Source organism: Mesocricetus auratus, unplaced genomic scaffold (assembly GCF_017639785.1).
Source record: "Mesocricetus auratus isolate SY011 unplaced genomic scaffold, BCM_Maur_2.0 Super-Scaffold_100027, whole genome shotgun sequence".
NCBI lineage: Eukaryota > Metazoa > Chordata > Mammalia > Rodentia > Cricetidae > Mesocricetus > Mesocricetus auratus.
This window is the reverse complement of record NW_024429208.1, coordinates 23,659,330-23,681,578: the sequence shown is the minus strand read 5'-3', so window position 1 is coordinate 23,681,578 and position 22,249 is coordinate 23,659,330. Positions and strand designations below refer to the sequence as shown.

Genomic DNA, 22,249 nt, shown 5'->3' with positions numbered 1-22,249 from the left:
GTCACCAGCACATTCCTTCAACCTCTACTCATCTCTGTGAGCAGAGGACACATGTCGTCACGCCTCACAATGGCAGGAGGCATCTTACGTTACAGAGCACAGCCCATGACAGGCTAGGAAACAATGGGGTGGGTCCAGGCTGGTGTCCCATCTTACTCTGTTTTCCTTTTTGCCGCCTGCCTTTCATACCGCAGGTGAGCATTGGCCCTCTCCTCTGGCCTCCCTCTTCTCATTAAAAAAGAAAATTAAAGTGTACGTGTGAGGGGGTGGGGGAGAACCTCTGGGTGTTGGATCCCTGGAACTGGAGTTACAGATGGCTGTGAGCCACCATGTGGGTGCTGGGAACTAAATCTGGGTCTTCTGCAAGAGCAGCTAGTGTTCTTAACCTGTGAGCCATCTCTATCCACTCCAACCAGGTCCTGCTCCTGTTTATTTAGTAAACACCCCAGCAGGCTGTCGTGGTCCCATCCCCACTCCCCAAAGTCTCCAAGGACACTGGCCAGGATCAAATCCAAGGGCCGACTATCCCTATCCTGCCTGGCTTATACCGCTGCCTGTCATGCGCTGCTCTCATACCTGGATGCAGAGAGGAGCTTTATTTACTTAACTGCTCAATCCACATTTTCCTGGGGATTGGACCTAGGGCGTCTCATACACTAGGCAAACACTTGATCACTAAGCTCATCCCCCAGCTCTCTTTTCACCTCCTGAGTAACTGGGATTGCACACAGACCTACACCACCAAGCCAGGCTGAAGGAGTCGTTACATGTTTACATGTAGACACCACTTCCTGGAAGTGCAGCTTTGTTTCAGACACCAGCTTTGCCAGGTGCAGAGGATACTATGGTCCAAAAGGAAGAGAAACACTAAAATATGCAGACACAGAGGGTCCAGGACTTAACACGATGACATACGGGATACTTGGCTTAGTCCCAGTGGTCACACATGTGTTACTGGGTGAGAAGTCCTTGCCTCTGTTCAGTAGCAGTGACGCCCCCTTGCAGTAAGGATTAGGAGATTATGCCTACGAGGGGCTCTCCCCGGGACAGGATGCCGGCTACACATCACAGAACTAACGGTCGGCTTGGTGCCCCAGTCAAAGGCTCAGTAACAGACTCTGCAGTGGCCGAGCTCCAGTCAGGCCCTCTTCCTTCGTGGTTTCAGAGCACTGTGTGCATACCACTGGCATGGAGACCTTCGGGCCACAGAGCATGTCTTAACCTTGTCACACACAGGTGGGGATGTGACTGGGCTCTCCCAGCTGCCCTGTGGCCCCAGGAGGCAGCACTGGCCTGGCCTTCTCCCGGGTACAGAGCATTCCTCCACTTCTTCACAAAGCCTGGGGACGTCCCTGGGCCAGCTCAGGCCTCACAGAGGCTCACAGTGAGTGTGTGTGTGTATGAGAGAGAGAGAGAGAGCGTTGGGGTGCACATGCCTTTCCTTTTCAAGGCTTCCTATCACTTGCTTTGCATCTCCCTCAGACAACTCTTGAGACCCCACAGGCCCCACAGTCCTGTCCTTAGGCCCTTGACACAGGAAGAAGACTAAGCAGCCCTCTTCCTAGCTACACTCACTAGGCGCCCCAGTCTCGCTCATGGCGAAGAGACCCAAGGCCGCTCCTGGCTGAAGCGCATGGGGCTTGGAGACAAAACAGACACACCGAAGAATCAACTATGCTCAGTGCACTTGCATCTGCCCAGCCCGCCTGGCCGGCCCCCAGCCCCCTTGCTCTGTAAAGGTTTTATCAGTCCCTCCCCTGGCCCCGGATCTCTGCTACAGGAGAGGTTGGTCCTGGGACTTCTGGATAGGGATGCTCTAATTCTCCCAGCAGGAAACAGGCTTGCTCACTGGCAGGTTTGACAACTTGATTGGCACTGGAGGAAGTCCTTTGAGATGGCTTCCTGGAATCTCTGGTGCCCTAGCCACAGCCCACTTAATAGCAGTCGCCTTTCACCCCACCGAGTGCCATCTGACTTTGATCTTGGTGCGGGTAAACCTCATCTACAAAGCTGGGCATGTGTGTGCCCAAGTGAGTCAGAACTGGGTGGGTGGTAGTGTGTAGCAGCTCCCCCTGGTGACTCCACTGTGATGGGATAGTGACAAGTCAGGACATGGTTATTGCAGGGACTCTGCTGGCCTCTGGCTTGATCTAAATCTCAGTTCTGACACTTGCTAGCAAATGGCCTTGGGCTGGTGGCCTCAAACCTGGGAGACTCAGAAAACCCATCTGGGAATTGGGGACAAAATACTAATTCACCAGAATAGCATGAGGGTGATGAAGGATGATAAGTCACAGTGTGGGTGGGTGCAAGCAGCATTGCAGGGACTTGGTATCGGTCAGCAGGTCCCCAACAAGCCCTCTGATAACCCATCCTCTGGTTCCTCTTTAGAAGACAGTTCATCCAGCTTCTGCTTAACCCTTCCCCTCTGGAGTAGGTGCATGCCCTTTATCATCTGGGCAGCTCCCATACTGGGCTACCCTGTGGCTAGGTGATTGGGACAGACTGTAAACACTGGAATGGGATCCCTAGGTTCTCCCATCTGCTGAGCCAAGTAAACTTGGCCTTCCCTAGGGAAAAACCTCAGTTAATATCTATGCCAATCCATCTAAAAGGTGAGCCACAGTGACCCCAGATCTGTTTCCCTACAGCTCAAAGCCCTCCCTTAGGTCTGGATATAACTTTCCTCCTAAACCATTTGATAACCAATGCCACACATACTTGTGACACATTATCATGTGCCAGGAGCCTGCCTGATGCTTAGCAGTGTTATGTCCTGAGGGTTGACAGGCAGTGGGTAAACAGATCCTGCATCCCTTGCTGTACAGAAAAACTGAGCCATGGTCACCAAAGCTTGGCTCACCCCCTGGGTTTTATGGTAAGGCCCCAGTGGGGAAGCACTGGTGTTCTAAGGATGCAAATGTAAACCTGCGGCCTAGAGCAAGCCTGGGGGTTCCCACTGAACACCCACGGACCTGAGCTGTTGCTCTCCCATCTGGGAGATCAAGGGGCTGGTTTTGCTGTTCTTGGACTAGGAGAGTTCATCCAGCCTGCAGCAGGGGCTGAGAGCAGCTGAGGAGTACTCCCAGCAGGAAGGACCACCCCCAATACACACACACACACCACACGCGCACACACACACACACACACACGCACACGCACACACACACACACACACACACACACCAGACCCTGACAGCCTGGACTGGGGGTGAGCCCAAGGGCAGAGCTCAGGTCCCTGGGTTTCACGAGTCAGAAGAGAAGGCAGCTTGGCCACAGGCCCACAACAGCCTCCCACACACCACTCTCAGAGCGTGTCCAGTTTAGCGATCTACCTACCCAAGTTCCCCCTTGCAATTCTCTCCAAACCTGCCTTGCTGTGCGACCTTGGGCAGGTTACTTAACCTGTCAGAGCTTCTGGCTTTCTGTCTCAAAAGAGGTTGCTCAGATCTTTCAGGGATAGAAGAGAAAGTCTGTGTCACCCTGCTTGCCTGGTGGACCTAGGAAACCCAAGTCCTCGCGGCATCCCTGTGCTACCCTTTCATGTCAATTAGCCCATTTCTGCGCAGGTGGTTTTGGTCCAGGGCGGCTACCTCCAACTCGCCCACCCCCACGCCACTGGCTTTATCCGAGGTTCTTATTCTAGAGAACAAAGAGGAGAGGGTAGGGAAGGCAGAGAGCTTTCTAAACCATCTTCAGACCTGCTGTAGGCAAAAAGGAAATGAGCCCTGGGATGGGAGATGGCTCAAAGGTGACACAACGGGGAGGACTGTCAACAATCCTCCTGGGCCAAATTCCTCCGCCTCAGCATCACGCTGGAAGGAAGGCTGGAAGGGAACAAGCTGCCTCCCCTGCTCTCAGTGGTCCTCAGGACACAGGGCAGACTGAGGCTATCAGCAAGATGGGGAGAGAGCAGGAGGGAGATGGGTGGCGACGGGCGGGCACCAATGAGGAGGCAAAGAAAAACAGCCCTGTCAAATGCAGAAAGGCCCCAGCACGCTTGCTTCCCCAGCCTGGCCCATGAATCCAGGGGTGACAGGTCTCTCATCTCCGATGCCAAGAGCCAGGAGCTGCGGGCAGCAGGCAGGTACTACGCCTGCACCTGCCAGTGCTTGAGTACGGCAGTAAAGCATCATAGCAGGACCTGGAACGCTAAGTGCCTGCAGCTGGGAAGGATGGGGAGCACCACAGCCCTTCTCTGGCAAACGGGCCTGAGGATGGACGGGGGAGGCGGGGGCAGGTGCACACACAGCCTAGCCCTGCCCCGGGGAGACAGACAGATGGACAGACAGGCGGAGAGGTTCTGGAGAAAGCCCAGTGAGCTGTTTCAGTCACCGAGGCCTGCAGAAAGCTGAATGGCTTGTGTCACTAGCTCATAAAAGAATGAGGCCAGTCAAAAATGATGCAAGACGCTGTTTACACAATACTTGGGATGGTGGTGCCAGACCTTATCCCGTGACTGTGATAATGGGCCTTGTTGCCTCAGCTGCCCTAGGAGGGCAGTGTGACCAGTTTATACATAAGGAACACAGACAGTGCGCAGGATCCAGAGCCAAAAGAGGCCACATCCTGGGGAAGCTTCCTAAAGTTCACCTTCCCATCAGCCACCTGTGTGAATACGTAGGCCCTGACTCCAGGACCTGGGTGGAATGGGCCTCTCACCAACAAGTTCTCAGGCTGCTCCTGGTCCCACAGTCCTATGTGGGGGCAGTAGGACTCTAAGTCACCATGGTCTGCCCCCAGGGGCTCTTTGGGTACACATATGCAGTGACAGCCCCTGCTCCAGACCCTGGAGCCACCCATGAATCTGTAGGCATGCAGAAACAGCCCCCTCCCATGCATCAGAACCATGGAGGTGAGGTGAGCGGTCTGCAGCAGTCAGTGTCATACGTCCCTTCTGAACCTTCAGCTGGGGGTCATGGGTAGTTCTGGAAGTGGCTGCCAGTGATTCGTTCAGACATATGTGAACTGGAGCCCCAGAGGGATGCTCCCAGATATCTCATTCATTGTGCGACTTTCAGCACACAAAACTAAGGCATGTTCTGGAGGGCTGGTCAAGGACTCAAAGAAAGAGAAGTGAGCCATCTCGGGGGCCACTGGAGGGGTCAGCTGGGGTCTGCTAGCACACTCCTTCCTGTCCCTGAGGGACCCACGGAGGCAGGGCACAGGGCTCAGCAGTGTCTGCCTCCTGTGTTGAGATGCCTAAGAGCTATCAGGTGGAAAGGGCAAGACCTCCCAGGCCCCAAGCCACTGCAGAACCACTCCTGACGGACTCCTTTGCCAGGTGCAGCCAGGCTCCTCTGAGCCCTCCTCCCTTACTTGGCATTGACCTTGGATGGTACAACTCTGCTTAGGGGATAACATAATCGTGGCCATTATGGAAGGAAGGTTGCTATAGTGACCTCCAGACGATCCGGATCCTCAAATCAGAAAAGTAAGACAAAGGACTCTGAAAACCAGTGCCTCCTTCCTGGGGCAGGTCCTGCTCACCCTTCAAGTCCCTCTGCTCCAAGCCACAGTGTCTTGAGGGTGTCCCCAAGACTTTATTCCCCTTAGGATATAGGCGGCATATGGTCCGAGTGTCCCCCAAACTTTGCTATGCAGAAATACATTCCTCACCAGAGGGTATAAGAGTACGGAAACTGAATCCAACTAGGGGGTTTAGAGGGGACCATGGCTAGTCATGGGATGGAGCCACAGTTGCACCTGGTGGCTTTGTGAGAAGAGGGAGAGGGACCAGGCTCACATACATACACACTCATCCTCCCTATTACAAGATGTCTTGTGCCGCCTGAAAAGAAGCCCCTAACAAGAAAACTACCACCAGACACAGCTTCTTGACAGAGGGCTATCTATAACCAGGAGCCAATGCTGTCTTCTTTTCTTCAGAAAGGTCATCACTCAACCTGACTTGTGGGACTTTGTTCCCAGTCATGGTTGAATAGACTGGTACACTCTGTCTCTCCTAGCCATAGGGCCTCTGGTTTACAAGGGTGTTGCAAAACTATGCTTAATGACTATATTTGACCCCCCCTCTCTCTGTGCGTGTGTGTGTGTGTGTGTGTGTGTGTGTGTGTGTGTGTGTGTGTGTGTGTGTGTGTGTGTGTGTGTAGGACATTGGAGTGAAGCCTTGGTTTTAAACTTGAGGACACACAAAAAAGACTACATTTCCCAGCCTTCTCTGTAGCTGACAGAGTCATGTGATTGAGTTTGGCCTGATACAATGTAAAGAAGAGGAAGATACAACTTCTAGGAAACGTGGAACCGCTCTTACAAGCGACAGGCTTTCTATACATGCTGTGATGGCTGGAGCTTATACAGCCATCTTGGACTATGAGGTGAGACCTCCATGGGTCAAGCAATCCACCTGCCCAACGTTGACTGTGACAGAAAAATGGCCTTCCCTCGTTTTAGCAACTGCTTCTTGGAATTTTCTGTAACCCACCGCTGACTTGATGCTGTAAGAGTCATACCTTCAATTCCTGGAGGCAAAGATTCTATATTCTTAAGGCACCGTTACACACTGTATGGAGCCATCCTGCCCATCCATCCTCCCACAACCTGAAGTGTGGCCTGAGTCTGCCCATCTCCATCCTTCAGCCTCAGGAGGTAGAGATCAGGCCTGGGTAGCACACGGTGCAGGGCCTAGGGCGCAGTGGATTCTTTCTACAGCGCCCACACAGCCTCTGCATCAGCACCATATTCTCAGCATGTGAAGGCCCTCCTCCAGTTCCCCTAAGGATGGCCTGGCTCCAGATAACCTGCTCCCCTTGTGAAGGAAACAGTCCTTACCAGGATGTCTGTGTCCTCAGAGTCCTTCCCTGACGCTGGGCTGGAGCAGTTGCGGAGTTTAAATGCCCAGTACTCCTTGGCAGTGACAAAAAAGTTCCAGGGCAGTAGGCCCCCAATTCCCAGGCTGAAGAAGATGATGTAGGTGCCATTGAAGCGGTCCTCTGGCCTCTGCAGGCCGGGGGCTGGGTAGTCGAGTAGTCTTCCCAGCAGAGCTTCCTGGTCAGCTTTGTGAGGCTTGTTCAAGGCTCTGTAGGTAGCATTTGAGCTCTGGTATACATTGTCCTCAGAGTCATCAGCCACTGTGGGAGCAGAGAGAGACACAGACAGAGCAGGTGAGCAGACATCATGTGGCTGGGGACTGACTTATTCTAGAAGACATCTCTAGCCCATGTTGGGTCTACCCTGTGGTCCTAGATGTCTGACTGGAGAGCTTCAGGTTTTAGGATGAGGATGAGAGAGGTCACCTCAACTCTGCAAGGACGACACAGGCAATGCCCAAGTATGGGACAAGTGGTATGAACATCCTTGCAGGCACACATGAGGCCAGCAGGGCAGGAGGGCGAGCCTGGGCTAAAGGCATTCACATAGGAGTCAGAACCCTTGGTGGGCAAAGAATGAGCCCCCAGCTCTTCTATTTTACACGAAAAGTGTAAGCAGGGGGAAACACATGCATGCACACACACACACACACACACACGCGCACATGCACGCATGCACACACGAGCATACTTTTGTACATGTGCTCAACATACACAGGGGTCTTCCAACAGTGGGGTCTTTGGAGGAGACTGTGACAGGGAGGGAGCTTCTCTGTTAATTCTTATTTTTTTGTGCCTTTTGAATTTGAGCAATGTGTATTAGCTGTTCAATCATCAACCTGGGCCAGGAAGAGTGGCACACACATGCCTATAACTCAGTAGGACCCTGGAGGTGGAGACAGGAAGATCAGGATTGAAGGTGAGCCTCTCCTACATAGAGGGTTCAAGAGCTAACCTGGACTAAGCGAGACCCTACCTCACAAAGAAACGACTTCGGTACTTCTGAATGCCGCAGTCACACCCAACACGTGAGCCATGACAGTCAGGTGTTAGGTACCATCCACGGATAAGACGCCTGAGGCGCAGAAAGATCCAGCCACTTGTCCAGGTCATGGTGGCATGAAATGATACATCCAGGCAGTATGGGTGCCCTCTGGGGATTCCCAAGCCCCACCCCCAGGGATGGTCTAGGAATGTGACTCTGCTGGTTCCAAGTCCCTATAGACCTCCCTCCTGAAGGCATCCTGCAGCAAGAAGCTATGAGCAGAGAAGGCCCAACGGGACTGTCATCGACACTACTGAATAAATGGACCTGCAGGGCCGGGACATCACCCCAGACTACTGCAGCTATGCCCTGGAGCAGACAGGCAGGCAGGAGGTTCTACAGTGTTCTGTCAGGGTGAGCAGGCCTCTCTATAGGCTTGAGTCATATGGAGACCAAAAATGGCCAGAAGAGTATGCATAGAGGTACAAACATTCACACAGACACAGACAGACACACACACACTCTCTCTTAAAATTATTGTTAAAAACATGTGAACAGGAGCTGGAGGGATATCTCATCAGTTAAGAACCCCTGCTGTTCTTCAAAGGACCTGAGTTCAGATCCCGGCACCCAAGGTGACTCAACTACTTGTAACTCCAGTTCCAGGGGATTCAGTGCCTTCTTATGGTTTTTCGGGCACCTGAAAGAACTCGCACATGCCCACACAAAGACACACGTATACATTTAATTTTTTTAATGTTAAAGATAGCCATGAACCGCCAGAGCACTGGCAGGGAGCCGTTCCCAGAAGTTCAATCTAGAAGGTTGGGTGCAGGGCCGGAGCCCCTGCTCAGCTGCGGTGTGTATTCATCAAGGGCCAGTCAGCCTTGACCAAGCATCTGAGCTGCCAGGGATCCTCTCTAGCCGGGTCACCGGCGGCGCAGCAGACTGAGCAAAACCTTATTACTCTTTATAAAAGGTAGCTGTGGCTTTGGATGAACAGAGAAAGACAAAGAAAGGAGGTCCAGCCAAGAGCTTCCCCCAGGCCAGGTTGCCTCTGCCCACGCCTGGAGTCCTGGGGTCAGAGCCAGTCGGAGCTGGAAAGGACAGGAGTCTGGGGACAGAGAAGGCGCCTGGCCAGCCTGTGTGCCCCCAGGACTTCCGAGGAAGCAGTCTGGGGACGAAGAGCGAGCCTGACAGCAGGCTGGGACAAGTTCTCTCCACAGAGGCACCCAACCTGGCCCTCGCAAAGCCTTCTGGATCCTTCAGGCTGGTCCGTCCCCACACGCAGGACCAAAGAGTGAGGCGGGGAGGCCAGGTTCAGCCTCAGGAGGAGGAGACTCAGACAAACATGGGGGCCACTGTACCCGCACTTACTGTCGCTGTCGCTGCTACCTCCACCAGGTCCCGGCCCGGGCCACTGCAACTGGGGCTCAGCCAGGCAGGGCTTTGCCCTAGCCCTCCCAGCCGCCCTCCCCTCCTCAGCTCCCTCCGCTCCGCCCAGCGCTTCCGGGTTCGCTGACACCTCCCACCTGGCCCCTCTCAACACGCGCGCCCCCGCCTGGTGCACGGCTGCAACTGCAGGCGCCCATTCGCAAAGTGCAGAAAGAAAAGCTCTGGGCCAGCCCCGCCCTGCCCTGCCTGCCTCCCTGTTAGCATCTCCCTCGCCCCACGCCCAAGAGAGTCCCCCACTCCACCTCGTCCCCTGGAGTGCCCCACAACTCTCTGATCCCCACAAACACTTCCAGAGCGGGACGCAGCCCCGAGGATGAAATTGGCCTCCCAGCCTAGGTGGAAGAGACCCAGAGTTTGAAGCTATTTGGTAGCAGTGAGTGAGCGAGGCCAGCTCGTGCGCTCAGAGCAGGTGTGTGTGGAGGGGCAATCAGATGCCAAACCTGTAGAAGGAAACTTTTGGGAGACCTTGAGTTCATAGTTGAGGAAAAGAGGGAAAGATGGTTCCGGAGCTCTGAAAAGTTGGGCAGAGCAGGCCCCAAGGAGCAGACCTGCTTTGTTTCGCCTTTTGGAAGAAAAAGAAGGGGTGGGGGAGAATGGCCGAGGGAAACATCCAAGCGTGACAGATATCTGGTTTCTCTGTCCATACCCTTACCAGCTGGGTGACCTGAAGCAAGACTTCCGCCATCGCCCTGCAGGGGGCGTGGAGATGCTCACCACCTAACACTCAGCCCTTGGGAGGGGGCTGGAGTTCAGGCCCACCTCAGCTGCCTAGTGAGCTTGATATCAGCCTAGGCTACTTGAGACACACGTGCACACCTACATGCGCACATGCACACTCATATATACATGCAGGCATGTAAAGAATGCATGCATATATGCACACACATCACACACACATGCCTCACATGCACACATGCACACTCATATATACATGCACACATCACACACGCATGCTCACATGCACACATGCGCACACACACGCACGCTCACATATACACATGCACACATGGGTGAGGTTCAGAAATTAGCACATCTCAAAGACAGGCTTAAATAGCACCCTCAAGTGCAAGAGGAAGAAGTGGGTACTGGAACACGACCCTGTGGGAAAGCACAGACTAGCATGCTCCGGACCACCGTAGGCACACCCCCTACAGCACAAACCAGCATGCTCCGGACCACCGTAGGCACACCCCCTACAGGGCGCAGAGTGGGCAAGGGCACCTTAGGATCGGAAAAAGGCAGCAAATAAGGTAGCCTGTTCAGTTATCCTTATCTCCCTGTGTCGTTTACTGTAATAAATAAATTAAAAGAAAAAAAACTGAGTAAAGCCAACTTGGGGAGGAAGGGGTTAATTTCACCCTCGGGTTCCCCTGAGGGAAGTCGGAGCAGAAACTGAATGCAGGAAGCTAGAAGCAGGAACCAAAGCAGAACCCAGGAAGGAACTTCAGCTGATAGGACTTTCTCTCAGTGGCTTGCACAGTCTTTTGTGCGTGTGCTTGAGAGGGGGTTTCTCTGTGTAGCCTGGCTATCCTGGGACTCACTTTGTAGACCAGGCTGGCCTCGAACTCACAGGGATCTTCCTGTCTCTGTCTCCCGAGTGCTGTGTTAAAGTTGTGTGCCACCATTGCCAGGCTTCAGTCTTGTTTGTTATACAATTGAAGACCACCTGCCCAGGGTAGGCATGTGCACCCAGAGCGGATTGGACCCCCCCCACATCCATCATTAATCAAGAAAACGCCCCACAGGCCAATCTGTCGGTGGCTATTCCTCAACTGAAGTTATGTTTGGGACTGTGTGGAGTTGACAAAAGCAGCCAGCAGAGCAGAAATGGGGAGGGCTATGCTGTTTTGCTGCAGCTGCTGGCGAGGAAACACTAACCACAAAACTCAGCAGAACCCACGTGGAGCTTACTGGGGAAAGGGAGCAAAGGGAGGGGTAGGTGTTGGTCAACCGGGAACAGAGACGGAAGAGGAAGGGGAAGGAAGAGGAAAGGAGGAGGAAAAGGGGGAGGAGGAGGGGAAGGGGGCCAACAGATGGGAGGCGCTCGCTTAAAAGGGAACGCTTGCACATGCGCACAGAGTCCTTATGCAGCCACATCACGCATGACGTAGCCACACAACACAGGGCTCTTTGAGCTAAGTGCCTGAATGCTGGTGTGCATACTCTGCCAGTTGTCAGGGGGCGGGGTCAGCATAACTCGCGAATCCTTGTAGGCTAGCCTTTCACACAGAGAGAGGTCTTCGTTGTAGATGATGTAAAATCCCCTTACTAAGGGGCAGCTTTGCTTAGCAGGTGTCTTAGGGTCACTATTGCTGTGCTGAAACTCTATGACCAAAGCAACTTGGGGAGGAAAGGTTTATTTGCTCACACTCACTGTTCATCCCTGGAGGAAGTCAGGACAGGAACTCAAACAGGGCAGGAACCTGGAGGCAGGAGCTGCTGCTGAGACCAGAGACGGGTTGCTGCTTACAGGCTTGTCCCTCATGGCTGCTCAGTCTCCTGTCTTATAGAACTCAGGATCACGAGTCCAGCGATGGCTCCTCCCACAATGGGCTGCCACACCCCTACTTTTCCCGCCATCAATCACTATTTAAGAAAACACCTTAAGGCTGGACCTTCTGGAGGCTTTTCCGCCATTGAGGCTCCCTCCTTTCGGATAACTCTAGCTTGTGTCAAGTTGCCATAAGACAAGCCTGCCCGGTGGGATGAAGGAAAAGAAGGTTGTTTATCTTCATTTACTTTCTACTGCTATGATAGACACCACGACCAGAAGCATCTTGGGAAGCAGTGGGTTTTACCTGCGCCAGCCACGCACTGTGAAAGTTCAGGCGTTAGCCAGCCTGCTCCTGTCACCTGGCAGAATGCGCTCAGGCAGTGCTCTGGTCAGCCCAGGGTTCCTTGAGCACTAGTCTGTTCAGGTGTAAAGGACCCCTTTAAAAGACAGGCCCCTCCCCCAGCCCACTTACGCTCTCTGCTCTTCCCCTCCCCCACCCGGAATAAACTCTATGGTTAACGTATTTCGTATTTCGTGTTCCATCTCGCCGTGGCAAACTTAAGCGAAAGAACAACACACAGTCCACACGAAGGGAAAATCACAGAAACTCAAGAGGCAGGAAGGAAGGCAGGAGCCATGGAGAAAAGCTGCCTCCTGTTTTGCTCAGCTTGCTTTTACTTGAACCCAGCGTCACCAGCAGAGGCATAGCCCTGCCCCCAGCCGACCAATCACGGGTCAAGAAGGCGCCCCACAGACTTGCCTACAGGCCAATCTGATTTTCTTGGTCGAGGTTCCCTTTGCTCGGATGACTCTAGCTTGTGTCAGGTTAACACAAAACTCACCCACATAGGCAGCGTGTAAAGATTCCAGCCTATGAAAGTATCTGGGTCCTCTTCTTCCAAGACTGGAGGGCTACAGCTCTCCCTTTTCTGCCTCTACCAGATGTTTACTCTTCTGCTCCCTGTGATAAAATACTCTCGACTAAAGCACCATAAGGGAGAAAAGGTTTCTTTTAGCTCACAGTTCTTCCTGTTTGGCAGGGAAGTCCAAGCAATGTGAGCCGGAAACGGCAGATGGCATTACATCCATTGTCAGTAGAGAGCAGTGTATGCACGCATGTGCACCCTCAGCGTGCACGCTCCATCCTTATACAGTTCCAGATTCACCTGGCTAGGGAATGGTAACACTCACGGTGGGCTGGTTCCCCCACCTCAATGAGTGTAGTTTATATAATGCAATCGCAGATGCGGCTAGGGACCGCATTTGCTAGATCATTCTAACATGTCAGGTTGACAGTGAGCAGGGATCATTACACCTGGAATCCCTGTCGTTTGTCATCATGTGGTCTTTCCCCACAACCGGTCAACATGTAGAGACTAAGAGACTGTGGAGTGTTCAGTCTTAAATGGACCACACCCTTCCCTCTCAGGAAAGACTCAGGGGTCACTGAAAAAGGGTGGATAGATTGTAAGAGCCAGGGGTGGTGCATGACTGCCAGGAAGCAGTATTCGGTGGTACAACAGGGAAGCTGCATATATGAACTCACAGGGGGTGTGACAGCAGACACAAGACCCGTCAAACTTAAGCCAGCAAAATCCCTTCACGGAGGGAGGAAGATGGGCAGAGGGTAGGGAGATTCCACCCCTACGGGAAAAGATGCCAGGAGACGGACGGTCGGTGTTCTTTAAGGGTGTGAGCCCCGATAGGTTGACCGCTCTCCAGGAGGCACCACGCTGGAGAATTTAGACAACAGAAATTGAACTCCAAGAGTACAGAGAGAGAGAGAGAGAGAGAGAGAGAGAGAGAGAGAGAGAGAGAGAGAGAGAGAAAGATCATATGCCAGAGAGCACAGTAAGTTAGTAGATAGGCAGATGGGGTGAGTATGATCAAAATACATTATATGAAACTTTAAAAAGTAATAAAATTATTAAAATTTAAATTCATAAATCGTTGTACACATTTCCAGCAAAGTTAGTCGATACTTTTCCTGTCCAACAAAACAAAACAAAAAGTATAGGACCTTCCTATCTATGTACTCATCCCCCGCCTCCCTCCTCGCTCCCCCAACACACAGGTGGTAGAAATACCTTCTCTGGAATCAGCCTGGCAGGTGCAAGCTTGTCCATCGGGATTTACTGGTAGATGCTGCCATCTTGTGGCCATATTCTGCCACTGCACAAGCTCCAGGTGTAGGCCCATCGGTGTCACCCCGCCCACCTAACAGAGTTCCAGGGCTCCCAGAGGAAACACTAAACACTTCTAATAGTCCTACAATAACTAACTCTAATCCACCTCTCCCAAGATGACTCAAGTCTTCTTGCTGTGTGCGGGCTCATCAGCTCCCTCAGACATTCTGACCCTTAGGAGACTCCGGCCCTTGAATCCTCTGTCCCTGCTCCATTCGCGGGACACCGCTTTACTTTCATCCTGGGCCTGCTCAGAGTCCGAGATCTTGGTAACTGGGATTCCACTTGTGCTCCCCCATACCTGGCTAATCTTCATCTCTAGGTGGAGAGTGTCCAGGTCATTTTGTAAGGAAGTCACAGCAGACCGAGATGCTGTGTCACAGAGATCCCAGGACACCCCACTGCTACAGTCCCTGCTGGGGCTTGTATTACCTCTGTAGCTCAATTCTACAGTGTTGGGTAACTCACTACGATGCCCCCTTTTCTTGTTGTCACAGCTGCTGTTATTTCTCTCCAGCTGATCTTTCCACTCCCCCTCGTGCCGCCACTCCCCGTGCTCGCCTCCACCTAAAGTCTGTTAGCCTTTAGGTCAAATTCCAGAGTCATCAGATAACTCAGTGGGTAAGGGTTCGGGAACCTATAAGTGGTGGGTGGAGAGAACCAGCTATACAAAGTTACATGTGCGCTCTCTCTCCTACACATTAAAAATACGTATTTTGAAAAGAAGGGTCTCTTCACAAGGTCTGGAATTCTAGTTGGTTTTCTTTTTCTTTTTTTATGGATTGTTAATTCACCATTTGCTTCTTTCTAATGGTGATTTCTGTGATCCAGCGCTGTCCCACTGACATTCCCATTTCATACCAGAGGAGGGCGCTCTTGGGATGCCTGAAGAAAAACATTCCAAGTTCCGTGGATTGCGATCGCAAACAGGAACACTAGAGCTTTGGGGCACCAGATCCTTCCTGGTTCTAACTGCATCGGTTTTCAGGCGCCACCTAGTGGTTGCTTTCTTATCGTCCCTGTGGCGCGTTGACCCCACGGAGCAGAATGCGGCTTAGCCACAGTACCCAGGGCCAGGAGGTTCTGAGACCCTTTCCTTCACGCCAAAGCTCACCAAGCTCTACCGCCCCTATTCTGCTGTGGCACGATGGCATCTGGGCAGTTTTGCCAAAGAGGAGACCCACGGCTAAGAGGGGGGCAACTAAGACCTCCTGCCCCCCCGGAAGAGCTGCAGCAGCTTCTGTCACCCCCACGACAAAGACACTGCGGCTTTAAATCCTAGCCTAGGTAAAAAATTCCCAGGCCCGGGTCCTGCGATCTAGAGTCAATGGTGGCTTTGGAGACCCCTTTGTCACCTATCGTCTGTCCTCCCTGCTTTCCCATGCTGCCAGTCACTGGGCTTCATAACTCTGTACCCGGGACCACACTGTGGTCTCCACCCCACCCATCCCAGACAATCAATCTCTCTCTCTCTCCCTTTCTCTCAAGGCAGGAAGGACCCTGACTTCCTGTCCTCACCCAGCCCCCCCCCCCCCCCGCCCCCAGTGTGTGTGCAATCTGTAGGTTTCACTTTTTACACTATGGGTTGTCGAGCCTGGCTCACTCCCCACGCTCCACCTCCAGGACAAGTCCACCGGCCTGTCAGATCAATAAACTCCCCCTGAGTTTTCAGACCACAGACCTGCACCCTGGGGCAGCTTCTGGGGCCTTAGAAACTCCTTGAGTGTGGCTGTCTCCGGTCTTGACAGCCCAGGTAGTGAAAACAGGCCAAGAGGAGGTGTATGCACACTTGTGCCCTGCCTCCCTACCAGACCATAGACGCCCAGAGGACACATGGATTTCCCTTTTCTTATTAACGTCTCACCTCAGAACTGCCTCGCACGCTCTCCACACTGAGATGACCCTAGAGCCAGCCACAGGTGCTGGGGAGCCAGAGCTGACAAGGAACCTTGATCTCCGGAAACACCCTGTGTTAATGTAAGACGTGTCTTACCAAGGGACAATAAAAAAGCAACCACTAGGTGGCGTCACTCTTAAGTGTGTGGTGGGCATCGTGCTCCTTCATTAACAGGGTCAAGGGCTCTCCAAACTCAATGGACTGGACGGAAGCAACATGGACTGGGAACTACCAACCAGACTCAACTCACTGGGTGAGGCCTGAGATCCCCCAGGGTTTCAGGGACCAGTTTAAAAAGAAAACGTGCACCCTCCCGCCTGCAGATTTGTCCATCTGCTGGAAAACGGACACAGACCCATTGATTAGCAGGAACCACCTGCTGGGAGAACATACGATGCCGTCTTGTCATCTGTCTGTCATCGGCGAGAGAATGCTGCCACCCCCCTCCTCAGATGGAGTATTTGTCCAGGTTGTTAACTGTTCTGCCTGGACAGCATCCTAACACCACAGGTTGACATGCTGATCTGACACTCACCCCCAAGCCTCAGTTGGGGCGTATCCTTCTGAAGGGGGAGGCAGATGGGTGCTGGTCTTAGCCCGTCATCCCTGACACCTAGGCTCTGGGTTTCAGGCCCTGGCTGGTGAGCATGGCAAGGTCCAGGCCCTTCATGAGGACCTAACTTGCTGTGCAACCGTGAGAAAGCCTCTCTGCCCATTTTCCCTTCTGTAAGGTGAGGCTGTTGAGCTGGATCAAGGGTTGGAGCTCTCAACTTCTGCAGAAGAACAAGACAGTCACACCCAACTGCCACTAAAAGACACCAAGAAGACATCAGACCAGGACCTGGATTTTTTTATTAGACTAGGAAATATAATTTATTTCATAAAAATTAATCTCGTTACAAGAGGAATGCTAAAGGCTATTTACAGGTTGTTTACAGAATGAATGGGTGGGGCTGGGACCATCCCCACCATATTGGAATCCAGAGACACAGAGCCATGTTCACACCCCTGCATCCAAGCTCCCAGCCACTTGCCCTCTGAGGGTGAGTGGAAGGGGCTGACTCAGATGCCTGGGAGCTTCAAGATGGGGACCAGAGAGCCCTGGAAGATCAGGGATGAGGAGGGTCCCATCCCTCGGGAGGTGTCTGGCCAGAGCTCAGAATCATGGCCCCCATAAAAGGGCAGGAGAGGCACATAGGAGATACACTGACTGACCCTGTGACTCGGAACGGCAAACAGGCATACCCACTCCGGTGACACACTCCTGGGCACGGAGGCCATGTCCACATGCGGAAACAGGTGTGTGCATTCTGGGAGGGGTGCCCTGATGTGCCCAAATTCAAAAGCACAGGCACACTGACGCTTGTAAACACACACACACACACACACACACACACACACACACACACACACACACACACACACACACGCCCAAGATGACACACAATACCCTGCAGGACCCGACAACACCAAGCTGGCCAGAATGGAGAAAGGAGGCTCCAGATCACTGAAGGCAGGAGTGGAAACCCAACCCAAGAGCCCTGGCCCAGCCCAGAGTTGGCAGATATTACCTGGGTTGCTGCTACCAAGCTGTCCACTTGGAGCCCTATCCCAGGCTCCAGCTAACTGGGACCTGTTCACCAAGTGTTCCCTTCAGGGCCCAGGCAGGCAGGTTTCTGAGGGTGGGCAAAGAGGGTATACAGACCACAATCAACTTCTCTCTACTTGCTTCCCTTCTGAAGCTCAGAAACGTGTGAGACCCCTCCCCCCAAGGGGCCTCACGGAGCTTCCAGGAGAAAAAGGACACTGGAGCCCAGAGAAGGCAACTATATGCCCAAAGTCACACGGCACAGCTAGAACTTGGTTCCTGGTCTCCTGACTCCCAGAAGGGCCAGAGGCCCCCTCTGAGCGTGGGCTAACAGTGACCAGCAAGATCATGCCCACAGGGATGGGCATCTTTGGCAGGAAGAGCTGAGAGCCACTGTCTGGGGCAGTGTTCACCTAGGCGCGAGAGCACCTTGGTCCCAATCTCGGAGCCCCCCCTCAGGAGCTGCAGCGGAGAAGCCCGGACACAGACACAGAAATGAAACCTGCTCCCCCTTAGAAGCCCCAACTTTCAAAGCCCAGGGTGGACTCAATGGTCAAAAGTGGAGATGTCTACCTAGAAAAGTTAACCTCCAGATCTCCTGACCCCAGCAGGAGAGTGAGTGGGTGAACCAAGGACTAGGGGTGCAGTGCCTGCCTGGACACAAAGCCATCCAGCCTGAGAGGGAACCTGGAGGCCCCTCCCTCTCTTCAGGAGCCTCGCCTCTGGGCCACATTACCAGACCAGGAATCATTAGGGTAAGAGACCTGAACAGTCTCCACAGGTCACAGCCGGCCTGGGCCTCCAGGCAGATTCTCAGAAACCCAGAGGAGGCCACAGACAGAGGCATCTACCTGGGGCTCGGGAGGGTGGGAAGAACAGAGGCCCAGCTTCTGCTTTCGTTTTTAGGACTCAGCGCCACAGCTGGGGAAACTGAGGCATTGTCAGGATCCAGTCCACAATGGACTCAAGAGTAGCAAAGCATTTCCCTGACCACACCCATGCACGCACACATACGTGCACACGTGTGCCCATGAATGCGCTCGCTTGGGGCCCAAGTCACAGGCATACCTACCCACTCTTAAAACACACTGGAGAACAAAAGTGCCCCACGCCCCTCTTTTTTCTTTTCTTACTTTTTTGTTTTTGTTTTTTTCTTAAAAAGGACCTATCCAAGTATCTGGATAATAAATCATTTGCGTTTCCTAAGAAACTGTTTTTTTTTTCCCTTGTGGTTTTTGCTCACTGAGTTCTGAAGCTTTCATTCATTCTTGCTTCCTTCCTTCCTTTTTTTTTTTCCTTGTAGACAGGAGACAGCAGTTTGTCTGAACTCAACTCAACCTTTCAAAGAGGACCTGGGATGGGAGAGAGGTCCCCCTAGCCAAGGACGGTATGAACACAGAATTGAAACATGTGGGGCCCCCAGAGTCACAGGACTGAGGGTGCTGGGTTGTGACAGGGGGAAAGCCTCTGTCCTTAGGCTGCCCCCAAAGGCTTCAGCCCATCCCAGTGCCAGCCAGGAAATGGTGGGGCAGAGGATCCTGGCCTCTCAGCAGTAGAGCACAGAGGTTTTCTAAGGCTGGTGGTGGTCTGAGGGTGCAGCAGGGAGAGGGAGTGAGGGGCCATTCCAGCTATGAGCCCGGGACGGCCGAGGCTGGACACTCCCACAGGAGGCTGCTAGGCCTCCTTGTACTGTCTCCTACTGGTCTCCACCGTGGTCACAAGCGCTCAGCAGTCCCCATCAGTAGCCATGGCCATCAGCATCTCGCTTTTGCCCATCTCCTCCAAGGCACTGGCCAGGCTGTTGAGGTCCCCATCGTCTTGCTGCTGAGCTTCCCAGAGGTCCAAGATTACACCCGTGGGACTAGTCTTGGTGGCGAAGTAATTCAGGTACCTGTGGGAAGGAAATGGCAAAGTTGGCTTCCTGTGAGCTGGGAAGATGCGGGTGGAGGGATGTGTGGGCTCCAGAGCCTAGGTCTGAATTCCATGTCCTCTGACTCATCTCCTCTCCAAAACAGGAAGGAGGTCAGCTGTCTGTCTCCTGTTAGAGTCTGGGAACGCAGTAATCCTGGAAAGGCTCACATATGCGCTTCCTACATACAGTGTTTAGAGGTGGGCTTTGAGCAAGTGCCTGGGTCATAAGCTTCTACATCCATCAACAGATAAACCTACGGAGGGACTCAACATCTGAATAAGGGCTGGCAAGACAGTTCTGTGGGCAAATGGGAAGACCTGAGCTCAAATCCCTGGAACCAACATAAAAGTCATATGCACAGCATAAATGTCTATAATCCCAGTGTTCTTTGAGCACCCCATTCCAGGGAGATGGGAAGCAGAAACAGGGGTGGCAGCTCCTGGGCTAGCCTGGCACACACGGCAGAACAAGGAGACCCCGTCTCAAACACGGTGGAAGGTGGGGCCTGACACCCGAGGCTGTCCCCTGACCTGTACACATGCTCCACGCAGAGAGTGCTGCATGCACACACATGTTCTAAACACATGCATGTGACATCTAATAGATGATTGGACACGGGTGGACCTGTGGAAGGTGGGGCATGGCGGTCACTGAGGCATGTCTTGCTCTGGTCCTCCCAGTCTACTTCTGAGGTGACATTACTCCACCGTAGCCTCCTGACACACTGGTCAGCTTTGCTCTGAGGTACAGCAGCGGCAAAAGCTGAGCGGGAACCAAAGCCTCCGGAACTGTGGACCGAGACCTACCTTTACCCCCTTAATCGCCCGATGAACTCCCGCATCTCCTCACGCTGCTGGTGAAGTCCATGCTCACCCAAGCACCCTCTCATCTTATCCATCACCATCATCAAAAGATGCTGGGACCCTGAGAGACCTCCCTCGCTGGCATGCCACACTCTTCCCTGACATTCACTTTCGTTCTGGGCCTGATCCTGCGGCACAGGCTCCTCTGAGGACAGGAACAGTGTCTTAGCGGTCTTTCGAAGACCCTCCTGTTCCTAGTTACCAGGCCAGGCAGTGGTGGCACACGTCTTTAATTCCAGGACCAGGGAGGCAGAGGCAGGTGCATCTCTGCGAGTTTGAGGCTAGCCCGGTCTATGAAACATGTTCTAGGATAGCCAGGGCTACACAGAGAAACCCCGTCTCGAAAAATAAAATAATAATCACTTTTAACATGTGTGTATAGGTAAAAGGACAGTCTCCAGTGTCATCCTTAGGAACACCATCCACTTCATTTGAGGCACGGTTTCTCACTGGCCTGGAGCTCATTCTTCAGTTAGACTGGCTGGCTAGCTTATCCCAGGGATCTTCCTGTTTCTTGTCTCCCCAGTGCTGGGATTGCACATGTGTGTCAGCATGTCTGATCTTTGACAATGTGTTCATCAGGTCCTCATGCTTACACGTCAAGCACGTCACAGACTGAGCCAGCTTTTCTACCTGCTCAAGGCCACTGGATAAGGATTTCTGGTAAGTAACCATTTAACACCTTTGCCATGTATATCTGGCATTCAGAGTTCCTCCAAAAGAGCCTGGGCACCGAGGTGTTGGTGACCACAGCTACCTGGTGTCAGGGCTGTGTCTACCCCCTTGTTAGGGGCAAGAAAGCGTTTGCCTGCCGTGTAAAAGAGCAGGGCTTAGAGAGTGGTGGCAGTCACTTGAAGTTCATAGGCCTATTCTCTGAAAGAGACATTGGGCAGAGGGACAGTGACCTCAGACTCAGTGCATACAAACCCAGCTGTGGATCTGTCACTGCTTATGGCACAAGGGGAATTAAGCTGGGAACTGGCCTTGGTCTGCTGGGATACGCACCCCGCTTCCCGGCCAGACCTTGAGGATGAGGGCGATAGGGGTGACTGTGGCTGGGGATACTCACCGGTCCATCGACAGCTTCTGTGCCAAGAGCCTCCAGTCATTGCCCCGTGAGCTCGGGGCATCAAGGCTGCTGCAGATCTTCTGGCGGATGGACAGTGGTATCTTGAAGGCGTAGGGTCCCAGTTGGGTGGTGACAGCATTGCCAGGAGCAGAGCAGAGTGCATCCAGGGAGCCAGCAGGTGTCTGGAAGGGTAAGGAGGAAGATGGAATAGCCATAGTGCTGGACAGGAGCTCATCCAGTCTCCCTGCCTGGAGAGGTAGAGTGCTTGCCTAGCACCCATGATGCCCTGGGCTCCACACTCACCTTTGTCTCCTCTGGGTTCTCTCTAGCCACCCGCTTGTGGAGGGCAAGGGTTGCTCAGTGATTCATGTCAGGTGTGACCTTGCTTGGGATCAGCCCTGGGCACATGCTGACTTAGCTTTGGGAGGAGGAAGTCCCAAGAGTCATGGTCATGGTCTAGCCCATGAAGACCAGCTTTGTTGCAGGTGGAAAACAGAATCTAAAGAGGACAGGTGGCCTACCTGGGGTAGAGCTGGCTTGAGACCTGTGTTGAGTGCTTTGTGCTATACTGGTTATCTTAGGGGTCCCGGCTTTGTCTAAAGCTCGGTGTGGAGTTAGTGGTTGAGAGCCTCAGGCCAGTCCTTACCTTGGTCAGGTTCAAAGCCAGCCTTGCCTGTTGGCCAAATTTAGTATTCTGACACTCCCTTCCCTAAGATCTTTTTATTTTATTGAGATAAGATCTCACGAAGCCCAAACTGTCCTCAAACTCACAATGGACCTGAAGATGATCCTATATCCTCTTGTCTCCACATCCCAAGTGCTGGGATGGCAGGTGTCACCATTGCCTGGTACAGTTGATGGTGGAACCCAAGACACCATACATGCTATGCAAGTACTACAGCCCCAACCTCGAGACTCTCATCTTCTACACGGGGACCACCATAACCCTCTCCCTGTGGGTGTGGCAACT

General features: G+C 53.1%; 2 protein-coding genes across 5 annotated transcripts in view; both read right to left on the bottom strand.

Annotated features, from left to right (window-relative positions):
* Positions 1–11,666, bottom strand: part of Slc29a3 (solute carrier family 29 member 3) — a 34,628-nt gene extending 22,962 nt beyond the window's left edge. Inside the window, exons 1-2 of one of the 2 annotated variants that reach the window (XM_040732252.1) lie at positions 11,645–11,666; positions 6,793–7,091 (exon numbers count right to left, since the gene is read on the bottom strand). In XM_040732252.1, coding sequence (XP_040588186.1) covers positions 6,793–7,091; positions 11,645–11,651 — 306 coding nt within the window. In that variant the 5' untranslated portion in view covers positions 11,652–11,666. Of the gene's footprint in view, positions 1–6,792; positions 7,092–9,192; positions 9,336–11,644 lie in introns of those variants that run through there. The other variant, XM_013113813.3, reaches the window with a different exon arrangement.
* Positions 11,667–16,681: 5,015 nt separating this feature from the next.
* Positions 16,682–22,249, bottom strand: part of Unc5b (unc-5 netrin receptor B) — a 66,923-nt gene continuing 61,355 nt past the window's right edge. For all 3 annotated transcript variants that reach the window (XM_005070843.4, XM_005070844.4, XM_021227633.2), the window contains 2 exons: positions 21,280–21,461; positions 16,682–19,326 (listed from right to left, as the gene is read on the bottom strand). In XM_005070843.4, the coding sequence (XP_005070900.1) occupies positions 19,161–19,326; positions 21,280–21,461 (348 nt within the window). In that variant the 3' untranslated portion in view covers positions 16,682–19,160. The remainder of the gene's footprint in view (positions 19,327–21,279; positions 21,462–22,249) is intronic.